Below are 26,179 nucleotides of genomic sequence, written 5' to 3' on the forward strand. Positions count from 1 at the left end.
ACAATGTGTCTTTCATTTCTAAAGAGTCTGTTGAGATTGCCTTTAAAGAGAGGGGTGTAGATATAACTGGCAGCAAAGACTTTCGCCCACACCTGACCTTCCTGAAACTCTCCAAAGCCCCTCTTCTCAAGCGGAAGGTAAGCCATATATTACATTAGCTGTTTTATCTTAACTTTTACAGTCTGTGCTTATTACTGTCATGTTTATGTACACAGTTGCATATACTGCAGTGAATTTACCTTTTTTTGTGGGGTCCAACAGAAATCCACCTCATTTTTTAACCGCAACCAAACTGTACTGTTTGCCACAATCCTACTCCGTTTCTATTGCTATATAAAAATATCTGTTCTCGATGTATTGACGTTATTTCCCTCTCATATACTTATAACCCATCTTTTCCAGTACTTAACAAAACATAACCTGATATTTCTGTACATTTTCACATCCCTATTCATTCATTGAGGTCAGAAAAATCCCCCCAAGTTATTATATTCATGCCTGGCATAACATCTTTGCTTATAACATCCCAGATGTAATTGAGAATATATGTGATGCATCAAGGAAGTGCCTGTAGTAATAGGTTATTTTTTATTTTCTGCAACATCATTTCAGATTGCACTCTGGATAACATGCAGATGCTATAAACGCTGACCTGGGTGCAATGTACAAGTCATTATATAGCATAACACATGCAATAAGCAGTAATGTCAGTGGGTCAAAAAGTAATACTTTCATCTTACATGTTTGAATATCAGCAGTCTCTGGGTTCTAGTCCTACACCAGGTATTTACTGACACAGCAGTGGAACATAAGAAAAGTGCTTCCCTCCTGGGCATGGCATCCTTTGGATGAGAAGTTAAACAGAGGCCCCATCTGCCCGAGTTGAAGGTAGGTTAGGTTGAAGCAAAATAAATCCCACAGCACTTGACTGAAATGAGTAGGAGGTGCTTTATTAAAGGTGATAGTAAAACATTACCAAAACCACAAAAGTAAACCAGCGAAAATAAAACTCAAATGCCAAAAATTCACTGGGAGTCCACCAATAAGAGGAATATGGATGTTTAATGAAGAAAACCAGCAGCACACATGAAGAAATAACAATTTCTTCGTGTGTGCTGCTGGTTTTCTTCATTAAACATCCATATTCCTCTTATTGGTGGACTCCCAGTGAATTTTTGGAATTTGATATTAAAACATCCCATAGCGTGTATTGAACGAGTAGCAGGTGCTTTATTAAAAGTGATATTAAAACATCCCATAATTTGCACAACAAGATTTCACACTTTCTGAGTTTTACTATTCATCTACTTCATTCTTTTAACCACGATGAAAGTGTAATGTTTGCCATATTAATCGTACTTACTTCCATTTCTTGATATAAAATTCTTTCACTTGTTACTGTAAATATTGGATCCATTGGATCAGTTTTCATTGTTCATTCTTATACTTACACAAGCCTTTGCTAGACCTGTCCAGAAGGACTGGTGCAGGACAAAATAAATATTTAGTTTTCCATCCTTTTCTGATAGGAAACCTGGGGCAAATAAATTTTACTAATGGCAGAGGCAGCTTCCCCCGGGATAGGCACAACATTGTGGCTAAGAAGGGGCACCTTCCCTGCCCCTTCTCCCAGTACCTACAAACGTGGGTCTCCCTTGGCCACCAGTAAAACCCCAACAGCTGCAGAGGATGTGGCTAACCCCCAGTCCATAGTGGCTGTATGTGGTACAACAGAGGGATCCAGGGAGAGAGATAAGTGACCTTAGGAATAGACTTTCACCACAGCAAAGTCACCCAACTGCGGCTGATGCAAATAATTAACCCAACAGCCTTTGCCACCACAGCACGCTAACTTTCTTTTTTTGGCTGGAAAGACACTAGAACTAGTAGATTGTTCTGTGGACACACCAAAAGTGGTGCCTTCTTCTCGGGGAAACTAAGAAGCACAAATTAGAAATGGTAAAAAGTCACTTTTGTGCATGGTGAAAATAGAGTAAAAATCACCAGTACAGTTTGCCATCCCCCCAAAAAAGTAAATTATACAATGTTCATTCACAGAAAAATGAGTTTTACAATGTTTTTAACAACTCTTAAACTGAAAGAAACAAAACTGCACTTGCATTTAAAAGGGCAGTAAAGTGACATGACAGTCAATAAAACATACATTCCCAGTTTTAAAGCAAACCCTTTCCTCGCAAGAAAAGGTAGTTTAAACAATTAAAAGTAATTGTGGAAGGTGTTTCCCTAAAGGAAATTGATCTGCTAAGCATCGGAACAGCACAAGCCAACCTCAAAGGCCTGCAAAGGTGCAGTCCTGGAGAACAGTAAAGCTCAGAGGGGTTTGGCACCCAAACATGTCTGTTAGCCAACTCAGCTCAAGCTGTCTAATGATTTTGGTGTGTGGAAGGTGCCCTGAAGCTTTGGAAGCAGTTTGGCTGTTATATCCCACTGAGGATATATCCCGTATAGCTCAGACTACTGAAAAAGTGATCAATATTATGAACGTATAAGGGTCGCATCTGACTACACAAGTGTCTATTTTGTGTTTATTCTTGCATAGATCTCTTGTTCTGCTTCCTGCTCACCCATTTTCCTTTTTAGATTCCACTAACAGCAAGAATCTGGTAGATTCTAATATTAGGGTTTTATGATAAGGATCCCATATATGGGTTCATAGGTTCATAGATTAGTACTAAGCTTACTGCCATTGCAAGCCATTTTAAGCCTAGCCAATTATCCCTTGTGAGATTCAAACCCTGCACCTTGTGTTTGTAAGGCAAACACCTTAACTATTAGGCCACCCTCCCAACCCCTTGTGTAGTTAAAAATAGGGTAAAGAAAGAGAATAGACGATTGTGGTGGCAACACTGAATGAACAAATTAATGTGTTCAGTGGGAAGGCTGTAGAGAAATCCTGCTTATTACTCCTTTAACCTAGTTATGAATTAAGTGCAGTACCCCCTGTTGCTGTGGTGGCAATTTTACAAATGAGGGATTTTATATAAGTATGGCAAAGGAAACTTTTTTGTTTTGCAAGCTGTCACACTGCAAACTCTGAGGGGATCCTCCATTAAGGATGAGAGGGCTTTTATGCTTGCTTGTTATAGCAAATATATTGCTCTGGGTTCATAGCAAGTGTCAAGAAATGATAAATGGATTGCTGCATGATGAATGGACACAAATGGGCACAAATGCTGAAATGTGTCCCAATTCTAGGAGTTGCCCCTATATGCAATTTACATATATAAAGCTTATCCATATGTGGTGGCTTTGCCATGGATAGATTTAAAAGTCAATGAAATACAGGGGAGTTTGAGGTGCTGAAGATGTGCAACCCAGCGAGCAAAACTATATCTACATGGTATTGGAGTGTACCATAGAGTATGGGACAGAACACTATGGGCCACTAGGGTTTGTGTTCTTTTCCATACTCTATGGTACACTATGGGCCACTAGGATGCTTGTCGCACATGACAGTTGGAGTGTACCATAGAGTATCGAAAAGAACACGATGGGCCTACTAGGGTTTGTGTCCCAGATGACAAAGGTATTCATTACTGGCTCTTAAACTACATCCTAACATGCAACTTTCTTATACTAACTCACAAAGGCTAGGAATGATTCATCTCTGCTATCTACCATATTTAGATTTTGGTAGGCAGTGGAATCAGAATGGCAATTATTTTTGATAAAATGATAGACCTATGCTGATAGATAACAGGACAGACAGAAAGGTACATCAATAACTGATGTCTGTCTTCATATATTCGATGTACAATAGGGTCAAATATCACTAATGTGGCTTACAAAAGGCTTATAAAAGTGGAGAACAGGAGCATTTTGTTTGGGGAACTCATTTCTTTTAAAAACCACACCACTAGGCTAACTAAGACTGAAAGTCTATATGGCTTTATAGAGCATGGGGAAAGGGTCTCTCTGGCTTTACAGAGTGTGGGGAAAGGGTCTACATGGCTTCATAGAGCATGGTGAAAGGGTCTATATGGGTTTATAGAGCATGGGGAAAGGAATATAAGTGGAGAGGGTGTAGTAATGTCATCCATGTATTGGAAGTGAGATGCTATCTTAAGTTAGACCCAAGTATAAGGTGATGTTTCAGTAACGAAATCAGGTGAATCCCCTTATTTCATCATTCTTGATAAAGCCAAACTTCTTTTCTGTAAATACTCCTTGATTAGTTGATGTCTAACCTAACTTCACAATATCTCCCTAAATAATTCATCCATAAATCATCGGAGGTTACTTGGCAGTGCCCTGTATAGATGCAGGCACCTGGAGTTGACATTTTTTTCTGTAAATGCACCCTTGAAATTTCACTGTACACAAGGCAACCATTTTGAAGTGACAAGCGCTGCCCCCCCCCCCCCTGAGTTGCAAACCAGATACTCATGGCATTAATTTATATTCTCCGCACAACTGTCTAATAAAAAATGGCCTGTTGTCATGGACATGAACTTTTCCACTATGTTGATTACCAGTTTGGTGGATATGGGCTTCCTGTGGCAATGTAGAAATTACCTCACGTTTACTGACAACCAGCTAATTCTCAAACTGATATGGTGTGTGAGACATGTTTATACAATGTCATTGGAGGCAAAACTCTCACATAAAAGTACTCCTAATGTGAGTCAGGTTGTCAGCAGTACAGATGCTGCACCCATCACGCACACGCATGCGTGCATGCACACGCGCGTGCACACAGTTCAAAGCAGACACACAGACCTACATATGATGAGCCCCTTATTTATATGTCATCTTCCAAAACCCCAAAGACTCCCTGTATGAAGAACACATAAGATGCGGTCAGCAGCCCTGAATGCACGCTTTCAAAATAGCACACACACACCTCATGGAGCCTCTACTTCTAAACCCATAAGGCAAGCCACCACAATCCAACATTCTGGTCACTGGTGAAACACTGATGTCCCTCTCACCAGGCTGAGTAAGGAGAAAGTCAGTCGCTTATCAGTGGCCATGATCTTCCATATTATGCATGCACTCAGGTCAGTGGACCACAAGAACCAGTATTGACTCAGTCATAGTCTAAGTGGGTGTAAATGACCAGAGATGTACCTCACTAGACTATATAAAGAGAGATATCCTGGAGCTCTCGGAATGTGTGTCCCAGGCTGGTATGAGCCTAGCATTGAGCAGCATTTTACCTTCTCTAAGGATGATATCACAATACAAACAAAAGATGACTAACTTTAATTGGTGTAGTTTCTGGCATCATTCTCAGAAGGTGCAATATTGGTTACAATGGAAGGAGATGGTCAAGAGACTGCATTGCTTTGCCCAGGATGGTCTGCACCTCCCCCCTCTAGGCTTTCAAATATTCGCTAAAACACTGTACATCCCCCATAGTGCCTTTTTAGGCAATGCCAAACTGAAGATACTTCTGAAATAAATCAAAACTCCAAGTGTGTTCTTGCTCAATGCTAGGAGATTAAAACTCCACTCCCTAGATGCTCTTCATTCTGGAAAATGCTGATGGCTGTACAGTCACTGTGAAATGGTTTAAACCCACTGAGAGAAACACCAGCAGTGCAAAGTTATAATGCCTTCCACACATTTAGACCAGCTATTACACCGACAAGGGGCTAAAGGTGGAGGTGTCTCGGTTTACATAAGTAAATATACTTCAGGGCTGGTCAGACAGGATGATGCACTTGAGCTTGCCCGTGTTAAGTCCACCACAGGCAAATCCCATAGTACCTCCTTACAAGCTGTAGGTCACCATCTGTGACCCTGAAAACCTATAACATGTGTTTAAGCTTATTGAAAACTCTCTCCATCCAACCCAATACCATATTCATGGATGACTTTAATTACCCCACTATTAAATGGGAATTCTACACGACACATAATGAGCAGGATCAGAGATCCCTGGATTTTATAAACATAAACTCCCTGGACCCAGACTGTCAATATGCCAACCAAGGATACAAACACACTGGAAATGGTCCTCGCTAATATGAGAGAGTGCTGCACACCCCCAGTGTAATGTCCTCTCTGGTAGTCAGACGACAAAATGGTCTCCTTTGAAATAAAAATAAAACCCAGAACCCCAACTAACCCTGGAATGTTCAGGATCTACCCTAAGGGAAACTTTCTAATATTAAGTGATAAGCTGGCAAAATTTCAAGCCCCCATAAATTCTGAGAATACTGCTACCCATGCAGAACTGTTCACAGAAACCCTATACAAGCAGGTTAACAGCTGCATAATGGCAGCTTTACCCCCCCCCCAGGAAGAAGTACAGAAATAAAATCAATCGGATGTATAACAGAGGGAAGAAAATCATGGCAAAAATTAGGAGGTGCAGCACCCAGTGGGATAAACACACTCTCCTCAAACTAAACAAACAACTTGGAAGACCAAGTTTACCAAAGCCAGATTAGAGGTAAATTTGGCTGCCCAGACCAAGGGCAACCACAAGGCATTATTTCACAATATCTGTAACTTCAAAAAGCACTACCCAGTTTTGTGTAGACCTCTTTGTTAATGGAGCCACCTATACTGAGCCAGAAGATCTAGCAAACCTACTGGCTGACAAATTCAGCTACAACTTTACCCACTCTCTTCCCCCTCAACATCCCCTCAGGAAAAACCATCATATATAACTCCTTTTCCTAGGAAACAGGTCCTCAATGCTCTCTCTAAGGCCAAGAGCACTGTATTGATGGACCCAGATAATATCCCAGGATACCTTCTAAATAGCATGAAACATGTCCTATTAGGGCCTCTGGAATTACTATTTAACTGTAGCCTCCAAACAGGCTTAGTGTCTCATGAATGGAGAACAGCGACAGTCATCCCTCTGCAAAAAGGTGGGTCATCTACAGACCCTGGAACTACAGACCCAAAAGTCTCACTAGTCTTGTATGCAAAGCCATGGGAATGATCAATAAAGGGAACCTGCAAATACTGGATCCGACCCAATTGGGTTTTAAGGGCAGGTCATGCCTACTCAACCTGGTGGATGACTTTAAGGTAGTCACCAAAGCAATGGATGTGGACAAAACGATTCACACTGCCAACCTTGACCCTGCCCAAGGCAGTTGACACAATACCCCATTAGGGCATTGCCGGTAAAAAGAGGTTGGGTATAAATCTTTGTTCCCTGGTGAATATCCAGCTGGCTCACAGACAGGACCCAGGACGTTAGAATTGGGAGTCCACCTCTACAAAGAGAACAGTCATAAGAAGAGTCACTTTGGGAAGTCATACATCCCTGCTAACTATCATGTTGACATAATGCCCCTATGAATTGAGCCAGTAGTCAGGGGACTTGGGGACACATACAGATAGTAATGTAGCCTTTGACCATAGTGTGTCTATAATATTGAGGAAATCATTCTATGTTGTGCAACTTATAAACGAAGGTATGGCATCTAGTTCCAAGGAAGTTCATTGTTCCACTCTATTCAGCATTTACCAGTGATCTGAGTACAATGCATCGTTTATCTACCTAACCAGGCACATCCAACAATTGAACCATGCAGAGATTGCCAACTAAAAGCATACACAGCATAACTAACATTTACTGTGCAGACTGCCTCAAAGCCCTTTCCCTGTATTTTGTCTCCTACAGGATGTTGAAGGGAGATCTATGCCTAGCATACAAGGCATTGTCAGACTCTACCTTGATGGACCCTCCTGCATATCCTCAAAATGGACAGCACCACAATTTTCCATTCTAGGAATTTAAACCTTGCCTAAGATACGCAGTAAATAAGTGCAGATCAGTATGTGTGTATACCTTTAAGAAGCTTCCCACGGGCTTGCACATGTGTATAAATACTGAGCACATGATGGCCAGACTGCCATTTTGTATGTGTGTATACCTTTAAGAAGCTTCCCACGGGCTTGCACATGTGTATAAATACTGAGCACATGATGGCCAGACTGCCATTTTGTATGTGTGTATACCTTTAAGAAGCTTCCCACGGGCTTGCACATGTGTATAAATACTGAGCACATGATGGCCAGACTGCCATTTTGTATGCGTGTATACCTTTAAGAAGCTTCCCACGGGCTTGCACATGTGTATAAATACTGAGCACATGATGGCCAGACTGCCATTTTGTATGTGTGTATACCTTTAAGAAGCTTTCCACGGGCTTGCACATGTGTATAAATACTGAGCACATGATGGCCAGACTGCCATTTTGTATGTGTGTATACCTTTAAGAAGCTTCCCACGGGCTTGCACATGTGTATAAATACTGAGCACATGATGGCCAGACTGCCATTTTGTATGTGTGTATACCTTTAAGAAGCTTTCCACGGGCTTGCACATGTGTATAAATACTGAGCACATGATGGCCAGACTGCCATTTTCTAGAGAGTTGGTGAGATATAAGCATGCATGTATGTTATGGTCTGTGATTTAATCAGTCTGTTTATAGTTTATGTTGCTGCTATCCATTCTGATGTGTTTCTGTATAACAAACCATATAAATGAACTACCCCACCTGTTCGCCTTGAATCATAAGTTAGGACGAGTGGCAAATAGACCTGCTGGAGAGGAAGGTATATATCCCAGAGACTACCGCCTCTCTGCAAAAGGCTCCCCACCCATGTGAAGCAGAGTTCCTCCCTAGCCCAATTCAAGTGCAACTTGGACAACTGGAGAGAGAACAGGAAATTCATCCCTGGTTTGACACCTAAATGTCTAATGGACATAGGCAGCTTGTAAATGGTTCATCTTCCAGGCCTTGTTTGTAAAAATTTAATTTCCCACACCCCTGCTTATACTTTTCAAGGTTACCAGAACTTGACAGATTTTGGTTGCATGGCTAAGCTTAAAAAGGCCTTAGTGGTCATTAGCCTAGTATACACCTATGGATCTCTATGGAAATTGGGATAAGCCTGATTTATGCTATCCCTGTTGCATTATACAGAGAACGGTCTGCTCTGGATTGGTAGTTACTGCAGTATTTAAAGCATTCTGTATATGGTTAAAGGTTCATAAATGGTCATGAATGTGAAACATTTTGTGTATATGAATATATGTAACATATATAGGTTTGTATTGTGTATATGAATATATGTAACATATATAGGTTTGTATTGTGTATATGAATATATGTAATATATATAGGTTTGTATTGTGTATATGAATATATGTAATATATATAGGTTTGTATTGTGTATATGAATATATGTAACATATATAGGTTTGTATTGTGTATATGAATATATGTAACGTATATAGGTTTGTATTGTGTATATGAATATATGTAACGTATATAGGTTTGTATTGTGTATATGAATATATGTAACATATATAGGTTTGTATTGTGTATATGAATATATGTAACATATATAGGTTTGTATTGTGTATATGAATATATGTAACATATATAGGTTTGTATTGTGTATATGAATATATGTAACATATATAGGTTTGTATTGTGTATATGAATATATGTAATGTATATAGGTTTGTATTGTGTATATGAATATATGTAATGTATATAGGTTTGTATTGTGTATATGAATATATGTAATGTATATAGGTTGAATGTGAAACATTTTGTGTATATGAATATATGTAATATATATAGGTTGGTCATGAATGTGAAACATTTTGTGTATATGAATATATGTAATATATATAGGTTGGTCATGAATGTGAAACATTTTGTGTATATGAATATATGTAATATATATAGGTTGGTCATGAATGTGAAACATTTTGTGTATATGAATATATGTAATATATATAGGTTTGTATTGTGTATATGAATATATGTAATGTATATAGGTTTGTATTGTGTATATGAATATATGTAACATATATAGGTTTGTATTGTGTATATGAATATATGTAATGTATATAGGTTTGTCTTCCTAGCAAGTTGCCTGCCTGCAACGTTCTGTTTTTCTTGGCAGCGTTGAAGTTTTTCATCGGAGTGCACTTCCTTCCTTCCTCCCAGTTGCAAATTCATCCTATGAGAAACCACTTCTCACTCAGTTCCTTTCAACACAGAATAACATTATTCCATTCAGACCCCAGGATGTAACATTGTTGCTACAGGCTCGTATTCATCCATCAAGGAAATCCAAGTACTGTCTTTCAAATCTCCTCCACGCTAAAGAGTCGCTATCTTAGTGTGCCCTAAAGATGCCACATTTTCTTTAGTTTTACCATCCGAGAAGATCGCTGTGTTGTACTTCGCTGCCATCAAAGCTCTCCTTTCCACTAGCAGTATGCCTTAAGGTAACCTTTTACTGAAAGGAGTAGGAGAATTTCCATGGTTCTCTGACCAAACGTCCTCTAGGCAGTATGAAACAATACCTGATGTCTCCCCTGAAGACACTACTAGTCTAATGAGAATAATCCAGTCAAAAACTTTAAATAGAGCACACAATAAACAAGTAAGATTAATTGCACAGTATGAAAAATGTCCATTAGAACAGTAACGTTAGTCTATTAGACCGGTTAGTAAACATTTGAGTAATATGAAACTTGAATATAAATGTGCGACCATAGTAAGAAATAAGACAGGAGTATGACACGGCTAACCAGTGTAGGTGACCAGCAGTGATGAGTCGTCTTTGTTAGTGATATCATGTGTTTCTCCCATTCATCGTTGTGGATGGTAGCCATATACAGACCACATTTCTATGGTCTTTTTGACACTCCATAATGCCTTAGAGCATTTTGTAGATGATGCATGATACTTTGTGGAGGGAGAGGTAAGATGACTGCTTTATGTAGTTATGTAGAGGACAGTGTGGTTATGGCAGGACAAAAAAATATTAGTTGCATCATTTGGGTGACGGTACTTTGTATTATCCTAGACTTAATTTATTTAGTCATTACAAAAATATGTATACAGAATGCCGTATTTAAAATTGAATGCAATGGGCTTGAAGATAAGGGTGGCAGTGCTTAACATGAGCTTGCTTTAGTTGATCCAACCCAGCCACTAAGCAGCTGTGGAATTGTGAAAATCAGGACTTTGCAGCATAACTGAAGCAATCTGTCTCAGAAATAGAAAACGGAAGCAACTAGCCATGACACATGACAAATTGACCTGGAGACCAGCCTGGCAGTCTATTCTATGGGAGAGATTCAGCAGCACTTGGTGTCAGCATTGATTCTGACTGACTGTAGCTCTACTGCTGTGAAGTCAGTCTCCATCCTAAATGAGGTACGGAGGGGTGTGTTCTGACTTATCACTTAAACGACATGGCAGAACTCTGATCTGTGGCAGCTGCGCTTTAATATTTGGTAGCTGCTGATGGTCTCAGAGGGCCAGATTGGTGGAGCAGGGCAGAGCCCATAATAAAATATCCATTTTAATGAGGTACCTGAAGGACTGGAGGGCCATAATGGGCTCACCTTCATGTTAGAAAAGTTCAGAATAGTCAGGGTGTGTCAGCATAGTCAGGGTGTGTCAGCATAGTCAGGGTGTGTCAGAATAGTCAGGGTGTCTCAGCAGAATTCTCAGAGGGTGAAGACAGAATATTTCTCCCACACACCAGAATATCCCATTTGGCCAGGTCAATTTTGGCCCAGTCTGTGAGTTACAGTATAAAGGAACGAATATCATCCCTGTCCTCTCCTGATGGTTATGTAACCACAACATTTCTTCTGATAATAGAAAGCATTGGGTGGCTTTCTGACTGGTAATTAAGCAGACTAGAGAGAGTGGTGATTGTGATCCCAGATTGCATACACAGCCCTTCTCTGGATCTACATGCCAAATGGACCAGTTACAACAGCTTCACTACAGGACATCCAAAGAAAGCCTCAAGACCTTTCCCATCATGCTAAACTCTAAAGGAACAGACCACAGCCCCCTGAATAGGCTACAGATGAGACATGGCGGTCCCACTTTGTCTTCTTCTCCACAGAAAATACCATTCCTTCTGTTTTAAAAAAGGTTACTTGAGAGAGAGAGAGGCTTGTAATGACATCTACGGAAAGAGCTGTGGCAACCTAGTTGACATTGACTACAGGAAATGCAGAATGTGTGGAAGTGTCCTTTGTTCTCTCAAACAGGGTTGTAATATAGTAGACTGAAGAACTGCAGTGGGGGGGGGGCTTTTGACAAGGACTGCACTGTGTCAGCTTGATATGACCCTTGAGGGTCTTGGATGAATGATACAGTATGTGTACCTTGCTTTGAAGTGTCCATGCTGATGCCCAACAGAAGATGTATAATTTTGGTTATTATATTAATCTCACACTTGGAATTCAGGTTTACAGCATAGCGCCCAACAACAGCCAATGTTGTAAATATTTGAATTTACCCACCCCCATATCATTGTGGCCAGAGTTGCTAATGATGGGCCTCAGTGTATGCAGGTTGCTTTGCACACACAGGCAAACCTATTTCCCAATAGTTCTGTGGGAAATGAAAAGGCACTTGCAGTATAATCAGACATTGGGAGGCTGCAAGGGCTTGTTTCCTTTGTGACACAGTTGAGAGGAATAGTTTAAGCATGGTTATGGTCGCAGCCCTTTCAGGAATTTTAAAACTGGCCCCTATCCAATTCAAGTTGATTTGGTAAGTAACACTTATTACAGTTTGGGATGCACAGAAGTGGCAAGGGAATTGAATAAGTTCTCAAAGATTCGTTAGTTTACATTTTGGGAAATGGTTAAGCTTAACTTTCAGTAAATGCTAGTCTATTTTAAAAGAAAACCCTGAAGTAATACAGTTCATGGTATATTGTTCCTTTTAAAATGTAACAGACCTTGAAGATGCCTGGGGCATGCTTGATGAGTTTGAAAGATTAAGACAGAGGCTGGTTGGTTAGGGGGTTGGTAGAATGGTTAAATTTACCTAATTTTTAAAAAATTTTTAAAAAATTTACCAGCAAGAGGTTCTCCAGTTCGATTCTCGGCTGGGGTGCCTTCTGTGTGGAGTTTGCATGTTCTCCCTGTGTTCGCGTGGGTTTCCTCCGGGTACTCCGGTTTCCTCCCACATTCCAAAGACATGCATCTGGAGCATTTCTCCCCGGGCCTCCGCTGAAAACAGGCTCTGTGGAACCTAGTCCGGACATTCCCGGTCAACAAATGATAAATAAATAAAAAAAAATAAATAAATAAATAAACCTAACTCAGTTTCCACTCCCAAAGGCTATCAGTAAAAACTAAATGAAAACTCCAGCCAAGCTAGAACTTCCAGTGAGTGACCTCCCAAACCTCCTGTAACAGAGGCACATGGGATATATGCAAATGACTTTGGTAAACTCATCAAGTTCCAATCTGAGAAGAGGGTTGGATACCTCCTCCCTGGAAGAGTTAACATCAGTTACTACTTTATATGTCAAAATGTATACAATTAAAAGCTGATATTTTAACTTGCATGTTTACTGAAAGTTCTAAATGTTCAATGTTCTTTAAAATGTTCATTATGCCTGTATTTTAACTTAAAAGGTGACTTGGTGTTGCAGCCATGTCTGACTTTTCCATTAACTTTCAATATGCTTGTGTTAGAAATAGTAATTCAGGTTAAGGTAATTGTATTTGCTAATAAAAAGAAAAAAGGAATAGTATTTGCAACATTGTCTGTAACTGATTACTGCAATTAGGGAATTACAAGTAACCAAGGATATGGTGAAGATTGTCCTGGAATATAAATAGAATTATTAATTCTGTGAAAACAGAGAAAACATTTCATATACTTTAGAAAGTCAGCACCTTATATAATACTTTAGAAAACTCATTTAAGTTGGAAAAAGCATTTAAAGTTGGGGAACGGGAGCTTTTGCAGCCCACCCTTAACAGAAATGTATTAGTTGTTCTACTAGATAAAAGAATGGACATTTGGGGTGAGACGTGGATGGGGGGACATGTGTTCATTAATGTCTGTCGTAATGTCAGCAGATGTAAAGAGTGAAACTTTAGCTATCCTAGAGAAGTTAAGTTGCCAATTTATATTAAAAAGTTACAAATACCTCCATTTAGTATGACTGTCTATCCAATTTGACTCTAGAAAGCTGAACTCTGTTTATTGTATGGGTTAAAGCCCTTTTACAAAATATAAAACAGAATACTTGGGGTCACTTACCTAAGGACAACGTTGATAAGACATTGGTATAACTAGTATATAGCTGTCATTCTCCCATTAGGGACAGGCCAGTGGTTAAGTTTACAAAAACAGGCAAGAGACAAGCTCCAAACTGGCTGATGTGAATAAAATAGTGGATAAATATGAGGGGTATCAATCTGCAATGGGAGTGATTTCTAGTACATATAATATCCTATCGTCCTCTTGGAGATCTCTGTTTGATAAATATAAATTGGGGTGGCAGATGGATCTGAATATTAACATATCCAATGAGCTTCTATAATAGTCACCTAGATATGCTACCTGGTGTTGCAGGTACAAGTTCTCTGATTGGCAATTATCTCCTCAGGTATTTTAACCCACATAGCTTTGGGCAACATATTTCCCAGTGTTTCACCATTATGTTAGAAATGCAAAAGTACTAGCTTGGGTACATGATCACAAATGTTTTGGATGTCTCCAGCTTGGGTACTTTATTTGTGGTTCCCTCTTCAATCTGTGGTGCTCCGTGGCCAGGTGTATAGGAGCTGACCCCATCACCACATATTGTCCTCCTTCAAACAACACAAATCTTGCCCCAAGACTAATCATTATTGCAGCTGTTGATATTGAGAAGAAAGTCATCTCCCACTCCCAAGATAAGGGGCCCCTCCATTATCACTGACTTATATAACATTGACTGACTTGAAGGGCATTCTCCCTGGATACCTTTTCCATTAGGAGTAGGATGATTATTAAATGGGCAGTTTGGTCTAAAATTCCCTTCCAGGTAGAGCATGTCTTGTTGGCAATGGTTACTTTACTGGGTGATAAATTCATCAAGCTTAAACATTGGCTGGAATTGTTTAATTGTCAGGCATGTGTTTACATCAAAATGTTTTAGTATCATAACAAGACAAATGGCTGAGAAATGTACTAATGGAATGTAAAGTTAATAACCGTGTGAGAGATGTAATGAAAAACTTAGAAAGGTGAAATATATGTACTTGTAGGTGAATAGTCATATATATACTTGGTTCATAATTTGTTTTCTTTTGTGTACTACAAATTTTAAATAACACTTTTTGGTAAACAAAAAAGTAAAGAAAATGAAATTTATTGTATTATGCACCAAAATTTAATTTGGGAAATACACCAAGACAATTCAACTATATCCATCAAATCTAAAGCTAAATAAGCCAATACACTATTACTCACCTAAAAGAAAAGTCATCTTCAGTAAAAGAAAAAAAATGTTTTGCAGGAGGCGAGGTCCCCAACACCTTCGTATACACCCACCTCTTCCTTAGTTAAATGGACTAACTCTTGAATTATCCAACCATTAAGAAAGGACAAACACCATAATTTTGAAAAATTGTTCCTCTTCCCTTCATAAATTAGTTGGTTATAACTTTGAAAGATATTGAAAATTAAGACAAGCAACAAACCAAAACACCATTGTCTGCCACCCCCAAACTGTCCAACCTATGGTGTGTAAAACTGATCACGTACATCAAAAGTGAAACCAGCACAAATTGTTACTATCAGAGGTACTTACTTTAGTAAGACTTACTATTTGTAATTGGATAATGGTGACATGAGGAACCCACTTATTTTTTTTTTAAACTGAGGTTTACAGATTTTCTTCTCTCATCTATAGAGCATTAGCAAATATACATGCAAAATGGATATCTGTGGGTTAAAAGTAACCAATTTTATTTTCTCATTTCCGTGTACTCCTGATTACATCTGAAAAAAATGTATAAGAGCACAGAAAATCTAAATCAACATTTTTATATACTATGCTGAGAATTTGATAAAGGCAGCTTCTGCAAAATGTATGAAGCAGTTCAGTTTCTTTATAAAAAAAGAAAATGTATATAAGGAAGCCAAATACAATTACTTTTGTTGTAATAACTACTTTTTGAACTAAATGAATATTAATGAATATGTGGTATCAGCAGGAGCCATTTCTCTCTTTATCCCATCTGCTGTGGTCTCATTTAAGCCTGCTGCTTCCCCTGACTCCAATTTCCTTATTGCTGTTCTTACTTCTAGGGTGAGCTCCTCCTCCTCTCTGATTGTAGCCTGTGCCTGGGGCAGTACAGCTCCTCCTCCTCTCTGATTGTAGCCTGTGCCTGGGGCAGTACAGCTCCTCCTCCTCTCTGATTGTAGCCTGTGCCTGGGGCAGTACTGCTCCTCCTCCTCTCTGATCGTAGCCTGTGCCTGTGGCAGTACAGCTCCTCCTCCTCTCTAATCATAGCCTGTGCCTGGGGCAGTACCACTCCTCCTCATCTCTAATCATAGCATGTGCCTGGGGCAGTACTGCCCCCTCCTCCTCTCTAATCGTAGCTTGTGCCTGGGGCAGTACCGTTCCTCCTCCTCCTCTCTTGATTGTAGCCTGTGCCTGGGTCAGTACAGCTTCTGCGGGCTTTTCTTCATTCAGAAGCTGCTGGAAGTACTTCTATCTGCCTTTGGCCTGTGAACTGGTGAGCAGGTTATTGCTATCATCCCTTATGAAGGGGGTGGGGTGACTATCGTAATCTTTGTCTTTGCGTTGGTAGAATTTTTGTGCCATCTACTGAATCACTTTCCAGAAGCTGATAGTCCCTCCAGTGTCTTGTTCTTTGCTGTTGAAACTTCTCTCTTAGGCGCTTTATTAGCCAATGAGCATTCCTTCGTAGCTTAGTATGTCCTATAATGCACTTTTTCCTGCACTACTACTTTCGTTTGATAAATTCCTGTACTTTTGCATTCCACCACTAGCTTTGCTTACGTCCCTTATTTCTGTACCTGGATATGTTGCAAATGTGTTCTATCCTGACAAATGCTGGTTTGAGGTGCAGCCATTCTTTGTCAGCTCCACCCATGGAGGATAGGGGGAAGCTTATGCATGCTCTCACATCATCACTTAACTCCCGTTCTTCCCACTCTATTCATACTTCTATTGGAGAACCCTCTGGCAATATGGACGGCGGATGTACTCAGGTTGACTGTAACCGTGAGCTTTTATTTAAAATCCAGGAGCTCCAAGAGGGTCTGAAAGGTTAGTGAGCAAACAAAAGTATCAACTCCATCAGCAACCTTGAGGGCAGTTGGACCACTAGAAGGAGAAGATGGCCTTGGATATGAACAAAAACATATGATGGGGGGGGAAGCCATTATGTATGAGTGGTACTCTTTATAACGACAAACATTTTACCTTGTTAAGATGATTTACAATTCCCCTGCAGAGGCACTTAATATTTCACAGCTTGGTGTACGTCTAGCAAACATGTTGACCTAGGACCAACTTTGGTCAATCTTAAGTTGTCACCCATACATAAAATGTTCAATATTTATTGAATGGTTTGTCCAGTGGTGGTTCTTGCTTGTTAAAGACCTTCTATCTATAATCCACCTCTACAAGAGACCATACAAACTTTTCATGACTCTTATGAATCTGATTTTATATACATTTGCAGTAGTAATTAGAAACGAGCTGTGATTGAATTACATCATGGATGTGATTTAAGGTTTATAAAGGCTGATAATGATAGTGGAATGGTAATTATGTATCAACGAGATTCCATTTCTGAAATTGAGTATGTTAGTCAATAAAGATGAGTATAGAATTACCACCTAGGTTGAAATTTGCCATATATATATATATATATATATATATATATATATATATATATATATATATATATATATATATATTCTTTATTAACATGTTATAGGATTTATTAATGAAGAGTAAAAAGTTGATTTATATTCATTTATGAGTGTAGAATAGGTGTGTAGTATTCTTAAGCTATGTACAAAATTATTCCATTGCCTTTTATTTTATGATGCTTAACATTTGTTTTACCAGGATAAATCCGACTGGACAGCAGGTGTCCATTTTCAGCGGAGTCCTGGGAGATGAACTCCAAGAGGTTACAATGTGAATACATAGGTTATTATACTGATAGTTGAATGAAATAATAGTAGTTGGATAACAAATCATAGAATGCTAACATATAAAAGGCAAAAAAAAAAACAGTTAAATGCAAAACAATCTCATAGTACAGTCAGGAGATAAATCTTACAGTACTAGTACAGTATGTGTGCACAAGGCTCTCAGACATAGGTTCATATTTACAATATTTACAAACTATACAATGCACATAGGTGACAGTGTAATGTAGGCATCAGAGACTTCAGGGGGTAACCTGCCTACAGTGGGGTGCAGATTTGGGGGGGGTCATTGCAGTTGCAAAGAGGGTTAGCATAAAGGTGTGATTTAAGGAGGTCTTTAAATGTGGATGTGCAATTTTGTAACCTGAGGTCAGGAGGGAGGGGTGTTCCAAACTTTTGCGACCTCATGGTAGAATAGGGCTTCTCCAGAGCTATTCTTGCATGGATTGACTTCAGTCAGGGATTTGTTACTGTACTGTAGTTCCCTGTTTGAGTTGTGAAAATTTAACATACCAGCAAGGGCATGGGGTTCTCTCAGGATGGTATAGAATTTGATGAGCTATGATGAGTTGGTGGTAGCATAGTACGTTTCAAAATTCTAACCAGTATAGTTTAAGTAGGGACTGGCAGTGGTGGGAGTGAGATTTATTTTTGGCTCCAAACCTAGCTATTTTGTTATAGCATGTGAAGGGTTTGTTCAGGCCAGTTTTATTAATGTTGGTTAGAACTGGGGAGGCATAAAGTAATGTTAAGAGATGAGTTCTGGCTATAGTAGTTCTAGACTTGGAGGTTAAGAACTGTTTGCTACGATGGCGGTTGCTACTGTTGAACTGTTGAACCAGTACAAGGTGGGGTTATCAAGGTTGAGTTCAGAGAGGCAGGCAAGGAGTTTGTTGTGGGGAAACTGTGTTGAATGCCTTGGATAAGTCCAGGAAGGTGGCAGACACCAGTTTCCCTTGGTTCCTGTATGAGTTTATGGTATTGGAGAAGTTAATTAGGGTAGTGGTGGTGATATGGGATGGTCTAAATCCGTGCTGGGTTTTAGATAGTAGATTGTTGGTTAGTAGGTGGGTAAGGAGTTGGTGGTAGATACATTTCTCTAGAATCTTTGATAGGGGTGATAGGATCACAATGGAACGGTAGTTGGAGAGGTCACTAGATGGTGTGACACCCGTGCACTGGCCCAGCAATCAAGGAGCCTCAATCCTCACCACTAACACCAGTGAGGGGCATCCACATTGGGAAGGATAATAAATACACACACAGTAAAGTACAGTTCCTCTTAAGAGCGCACAGAGATCACAGTCAATCTGGGGCTGGTTTCTCCCTTTTCGCTCCAGGTCCCTAGTAAGACTCCCCACTGGCACAGCTATAGAGTGGGGTACTTAGCCAGGGTCCCAATCCAGGTCCACCTAGCACACACTGTCCAACCAGTGCTTCATGTCCCTGTTCAAGTAGCTGACACTCACTCTCTCTCTCACACACACACACACACACACACACACACACACACACACACACACACACACACACTTTGAGATATGGTTTATATACAATCACACAGACACTTGGGGAAGGCCGGCACAGTTTTACTAGCTGTGCCCCTTCTGTCCAGGCTATAAGGTAGTAATCACTGCCACCAGGACCCTTACCTATCAGCTACTAAAGAGGCCCTTACCAAAGAGTGTCCAATTATTACTGTGCAATATTATCCAACTGGTAAGTGTGACTGAACAGCAAGACTATTGGAGTGGCTTTGTACAGTATCACTATATACATTAAATGTACTCTAGAGCTTAAATTATCTCTACACAAAACAGTCACAGTTGAAAGGTTTAAAAATTATTTAATAATAAAAACACAAGACAATACTTCTTACTACACAGTGCTAGTCAGGAGTTCAGAGATCACAGGAAAATGCTTAAAATAATACAGTAGGATAGTTCTGACATCAATACAGAAAATTAGTCTAATCTTCCTATTTCCCAGCTAAATCTAAGAGCGCAAACAGTTCTAAAATAAACTTGCATATAGAGCAAAACAGTGCTGGTGATCTTGGATATTCTGAAGACAAATTCAAAATGCTCTCTGTTCTTAAATTGATAGCACAGTACTACTGACTTATTTCAGATAACATAATTTTTTCTCTGGTTCCCAGGCTAACAGAAACTGAGCTTAGCGACCCTTTTGATTTGCACCTGGTCAGGAAGCTACAGCAATAAAAAACATTATACATGCAAATTCTAGCAACTAATTCTTCTCTTAAAACAATAGCAAGAATTCCTTCATCCAGACATCTTGGCTCCAAGTTTTGAGCTCAAACAATTATTCAATGTTTGACTTATCAGCTTTCCTCTAGCAGAGTGCAATGTGGTTACATTTTTGAAGCTCAACATTTAACAGAGAGCAAGCATGTGGCTTACATTAATATTTACAAATGTTGTTTGGGGTAAACTAAGTTGTTCTGGTCCCATGAACAAGGGTAAAGGGGTAGGGGGGTGGGTATAGAGGTTAGGAATTAATGTGAGTATTTGTAGATGCGTAGGATAGTGGTATTGTAGTGGTGAAAGGGTTGAAGAGAAAGGGAGAGGTTAAAGGAAGTGATGTAGGGGAAGGAGGGACTTATGACAGGATTAAGTGATATGGATTAAGGGAGATAGGCACATTTGGTGTGAGTTGGTGGTGCAGTAACAGCTAGCTCACGTCCAGATGACCTGTAGGCATTGTGGATGCAAGTAGGCCTTGGATGGTAGGGAGAGAAAGGGTTAGGTTAACTGATTTAGTTCCCTCCTCTCCCTTTTGGTGTTTATTAATTTAATGTGGAGGATGGAGTTGGGGAATACAGGTTGGTGACAGGACTTGCTGGCATGAAAGTTTGAAAGGGTTACTGAGAGGAGAGTGTGTAGTGTCTGTATGAGTGTGGTGCTTGGCTTACCCTGGGTATTGGTGTAATTCTCTGGGGGTCCGGTAGGCATGGTGTTGCAGTGGGTACTTCCGGTTGTTTTGCAGTTGCTGAGGTGCTTGCTGGTAGTCCTGTGGTGGCTCCAGTTGAGTGGTATGACCCGTCATGATTGTTGGTGTTTGCTGTAATCTGTTGTTGCCGAGGTTGCTTGCTGTGGTCCTGGTATCTCCTCAGGATTCGTCGGGCCCGTCGTCTCATTTCCCAGTTGGGCGATGTGGTCGGGTAGCAGCCATGTGGGTTGGCCTTGCAGTCTTAAAAAGAAATAAAAATGTGTTCATCCTGGTGACCGTGGTAGGCTGTGGGGGTCCCTCGGATTTCCTTAGTGGTAGTGGTTGCGAATCCTTTCATTCTCCCTGGTGTGGTCATGGGTAGCCACTGCCATTTTTTGCGGCCGTTCAGTCTGGGCGCCAGTTCGCGCATAGTATCGGCCATTACCTCTAGTGTGGATAAGGATTTGCAGTCCAGATTAAAGAGGGTTACAGGCTCGTTGGTGGTTGGATGATGCTGGTAACTGTGTGGCTTCAATGAAGGTAGGTAGAAGATAGATGTAAAGTGGTTTTTTTTTGTTGTTTTTTTTACAGGTGGTGATATGGTAGTGATATGAAAGGGGTTAGTAGCTGTAAGAAAGTGTGTGGCTGAATGGGTGTGCAGCTAGAGGGTGAAGTGTGTGCCACGCAGGGGCATATTTTAATTTATGGGGAAGGTATAAGTGCATTAGTTAGTGGTCAGAGTGTATGCTTGGCAGGTAAGTTGTGCAAGGGGTGGTTCTTGGCTGTGGAGGATAGGTAAGTAGAGGAGTTGGTAGAGAGAGGTGGGGTATACGGCAAGACAACACTATAGGGGTTGGGGGTAGTAGGGCGGTCGGGTTTGTGGAACAGCGTTTATTGTGTTTCTCTCTTACAGATGGCTAATTTACCAGAACTATGTCAGTGAAGGCAAGCTATTGTGGCCGAAGCGGAAGAGTTGTTCAGGAGGCAGCAACATCCGAGGTGGTACAGGAACCAGAACAGACTCCAGGTTGAAAGAGGTGGTGCACCACAGTGAGAAACCCAGCTTGAGGGAAAAGATATCAGGCATCGAAGCAGGCATTTGCAGTGGACACACCAGTTTTCAGTAGGTCTCAAGATGAAGGTGCAGGTAATGATTTTATTTTGGCAGTATTGTCTGGGGAGCTAGGGGTTGAAGATTGTGGTGGGGGGAGTGATGATGAAGACTTGTTACTTGGGGACCTTGGGGGAGGCTTACAAGTGATGAGGATGTTCAGAGGCAGCTGGCACAGGGTGCCAGGTACTCTGTCAGAGATGCGATGGGGGTGGCTGTTGGTTCCAGAGACAGTTTGGTTTTGAACTCAGAGGTAGGGTCTGACTTTGGGCTGTGGCTGGGGGGACTGGTTAGCTACCCAATCTTTGGGACAGGAGCAGTTTTCCTGACTCTGCACATTCCGGGTTCGGTCAAAGAAAAATTTGGAAAGGAAAGTGTGGATTTGTTTGAACTTAATGATTCAGAAGGGGTTCAATGGCTAGTGGAGTTAGTCATCTAATAGCAAGGACTTGCTGGTGGCTTTAGCAACATTGGGAAGAAAGAGGGTAGGTTAGCTTCACCCTAGGACATGGGATAATTGGGTGGTTGGCTTTATTTACTTTATGGCAGTGCAGCTGGAGAAGGACGGGTTGGCCCTGTCGCTTCTAGGATATTTCCTTATTCGTGAGGCACAAGGGTTAAGGCTGGGTAATGAGTGCCTTTGGTAAGATCAGCATTTCCGCAAATGGAAGGTGGTAAACCAGTCACTACATTGGGAGGTGCGTCATCCGGATATATGGTTAGCTATGATGATGGATAGTTATGGTGGCTTTAACAGAAGGGTGAGTGGGACAGAAGCAGTGTGTGTGTATTGGTCTTTTAATAGTGGTTCCTGTTCATGGGTGAGGTGCAAATTTGCACACATTTGCTCAAGATATGGAGGGAGTCATTTGGCCATTTGCTGTGGTTGGCAAGACCTGTCCACGTGGAACACCAATGTTAGGGTTCATGAGGGTGGATTTGGTGGGCAAAGCTTCTCTCAGGGTTTTCAACTGGTCCAGGGTAGGGGTAATTTTTGAGGGTCCTGGGGACTTTGGTTCTTTAGAGGCAATAGTGAAAGGGGCGCCATTCCCCATTAAGGTGGAAGTCCTCTGGGGTATGCTTCACTGGTTTCTGGGTCTTGTCATCAAAAATGAGATAATACAAGGATTTTAGAGGGGGGGGGTGTTGTTATAAAGTCCACCATGGAAGGGGGTTGCAAGAATCAGCTCAAGGTAAAGAGGACATCCTGGAGGTTTTAGTGGAAGAGTGTCGGGCGGGGCATTTATTAGGTCATTTTGACAGTCCGCCTTTCAGTGCTTACAAGGTGTTGCCTTTGGGGTTAATTCTGAAGAAATCGGCCAGGAAATTCAGATTGATACATCACTTGTCGTATCTGGAAGGGAATTCAGTAAATGATTTTATTGCAGACAAGGAGGTTAGGGTGCATTATGCTTCCTTAGATGTGGTGAAAGTGATGAATTTCAGGAGCCATGGCTTGTTAAGGTTGACACCGGCTTTTCGGTTGTTGCCTATTAGGAGAGAGGATTGGCCACTACTGGGGATGCGGGTAGGTGATAAATACTACTTGGATAAAGCTATGCCTATGGGTTGTTCAGTGGCATGTGCAACTTTTGAGAAGTTCAGTATGGTATTGCACTGGATTTGGCAGCAGTGTGTGGGAACTAAAAAGGCAGTGCATTATTTAGATGATTTTCTGTTGGTGGGTGAAGGAAGGGTAGGAAAACAGGAGGGGGATGTGGGAGTTACGAGTATGTGTTAGGAGACAGGGGTACCACTGGCTCAGCATAAGATGGAGGGTCCAGTGTGAGCCTTAGAATTTCTGGGACTAAAGTTTGATGTGGAGCGGGGACTGTTTTGTCTACCCAAGGATAAAATAGGCTTAGGTCGGCTATACATTTGGTATTGGGTAACAATAAGATTCAGATTCATTCAGTCATGGAGTTGTTGGGGCTTTTGAATTTTGTCTGTCGAGCTGTGCACCCAGGGTGACCCTTATGTAGGTCAGTGGCTTGTGTGTTGAAAGGAGGTCGGAGTAAACACCATTGGGTTAGGGTGACGCAACTGGTGAGGGAGGAATTCGTGTTGTGGGATGTTTTTTTCTAACAATGTAATGGGATATCTTTTTGGCAGTCAGACTGGGTGGGGCAGGAGGAACTTCAGTTGTTTACGGATGCAACTGGGGGTGCTGGTATGGGGGCCTATTTCGGGGGTCGGTAGTTTGTGGCTGAATGGCCGTGGGTTTGGAAGAAGATATAGAGGCGTGATGTGGCCTTTCTAGAGTTGATGCCTATATGGGCAGCTTCTGTTGTGTGGAAGGAGCATTTGAGGGATGAACGTGTAGTTTTTCACTCTGACAATATGGCTGTAGTGAGGATATTGCAAAAGAAGACTGCTAAGTCGGGTTTGTTATTGTTGGTATTACGTAAATTGGTTTTGCAGAGCCTCTTAATAAATTTTCCCTTTACAGGAGTGCATGTGCCTGGCGTAAAGAATGCAATTGCTGATAAGCTTGTCTAGATTTCAGTTCTGCAGGTTTCAAGGGTTGGCTCCAAGGGTGGAGGAAGTGCCAGAAACTCTCCCAGAGGAGGTGTGGAATCTTGGGTCGATGTAGCAGGAAGTTGGTACAGCATTCCTGGGCCCCTTTTATGAGGAAGGCGTATGGCAGGGCTCTTTCTGATTTTAATCAGTTTATTTAGCAGCTTCCAGAAGAGGAGAAGGAGGTATGGTTGGAGGAATTACTATTGCGATATGTAGCTCATGCTTGAGGGATAGGCAAGGCTTTGCAGACAGTCAAGGTGGATTTGGCTGCAATTAGCATTTTCGCTAAGGTAGAAGGTTTGGAAGATTTTATTAAGTCTTGGACATTAGGGCAAATGTTGAGGGGTTGGGGGGAGAGTGGTGGTGGAATGTAGGGACATTCAATGGCCGTTTACGAGGGTTATATTGAAAGTTGTGTTGAGAGGGTTAGGTTTGTTACAAGGGGGGTCTTCAGATTACTTCATGTGGGGCACATTATGTACATGGTTATATTTTGGCACTTTCCATATTTCAGAGTTGTTAGGCTCTTTATGTTGGAAGGATGTTATCATAGGTGAGGGAGAGGTTACTACTGCAATAAGGAAGAGTAAGACAGATCAACTGGGTAGGGGATGTTTGGTGGTGGTTAAACCTGACAGGAATCCTAGCCTTTGTCCAGTAACATGGGCTAAAGAATTCATAAGGAGGCAGAAGGGGAATGTGGATCAGTTAATTTTTTGTTCAATGGATGTGAAGGTGGTGTAGAGTAGTAGATTCATAGGTTTGGTGATGAGGGTTTTATATTGCATGGGATTTCCGGCGGAGAGGTTTGCAGTTCACTCGTTTAGGATTGGTAAGGCTTAAATGGAACTACCCTCTCTAGCTAAATCTGAAGTGATTAAGAGATTGGGAAGGTAGTATTCAAATACATTTTTATCATGTATTAAAGTTGTGGCCTGATTATTAATTTTCTTTTCTTTTCTTTTAGGGAAGCATATCATCTTGGGGCATTCGTACATCCACTGGGCAGAGAAGCATGCGTTAGTTAGGGAAGATGGTAAAAATTTGGGTTTATCACATTTAGGGTGATCAATGACTTGGCATGTGGTTAGGGGTCTTGGGGTGGGATAGGTTATTGCATGAATTTGAGAAGTTTAAATTGAAGGTGGGGTGTCCTTGTATATTAGTAATTCATTTGGGGGGCAATGACTTGGGCATTCTTTCCAAAAAGCGATTAGTGGATATTATTCTTCAGGACTTGCTGAGATTACAGACATTATACCCTGGTTTGGAAATTGTTTGGTCAGAGTTGGTTCTTTGTTTGTGTTGGAGGAGTGCTTATAGTTATAGGATGATTGAAGGGGTCAGAAGGTTCATCAATCAGAGATTGGCTAGGCAGTTAAGAATTTTGGGAATGCATACCATTGATCATAGAGATTTTGAGGATGGAGAGGAGTCTTGGTACCGAACGGATGGGGGTACATGTTAATGAGGTAGGATTGGATTTGTTTAATTTGCATTTGAATCTCTTTTTAGAGGGTATGGTTGCAACTAGGGTTTAGGAGGGGGGGAACAGCCTGGGGACCAGGCTGGTGGCAGAGAAGAGGGGCAGTATTGTCCTCTTCTGTTCCCCCTCTAAAGA

General features: G+C 41.0%; 1 protein-coding gene across 2 annotated transcripts in view; it reads left to right on the forward strand.

Moving 5' to 3' along the window:
- Positions 1 to 26,179, forward strand: part of LOC122797969 — a 1,071,556-nt gene that overhangs the window by 829,880 nt on the left and 215,497 nt on the right. For both annotated transcript variants that reach the window (XM_044066507.1, XM_044066508.1), the window contains one exon: positions 25 to 137. In XM_044066507.1, the coding sequence (XP_043922442.1) occupies positions 25 to 137 (113 nt within the window). The remainder of the gene's footprint in view (positions 1 to 24; positions 138 to 26,179) is intronic.

This window comes from Protopterus annectens, chromosome 3.part1 (genome assembly GCF_019279795.1).
Source record: "Protopterus annectens isolate FY-2018-M chromosome 3.part1, PAN1.0, whole genome shotgun sequence".
Lineage (NCBI taxonomy): Eukaryota > Metazoa > Chordata > Ceratodontiformes > Protopteridae > Protopterus > Protopterus annectens.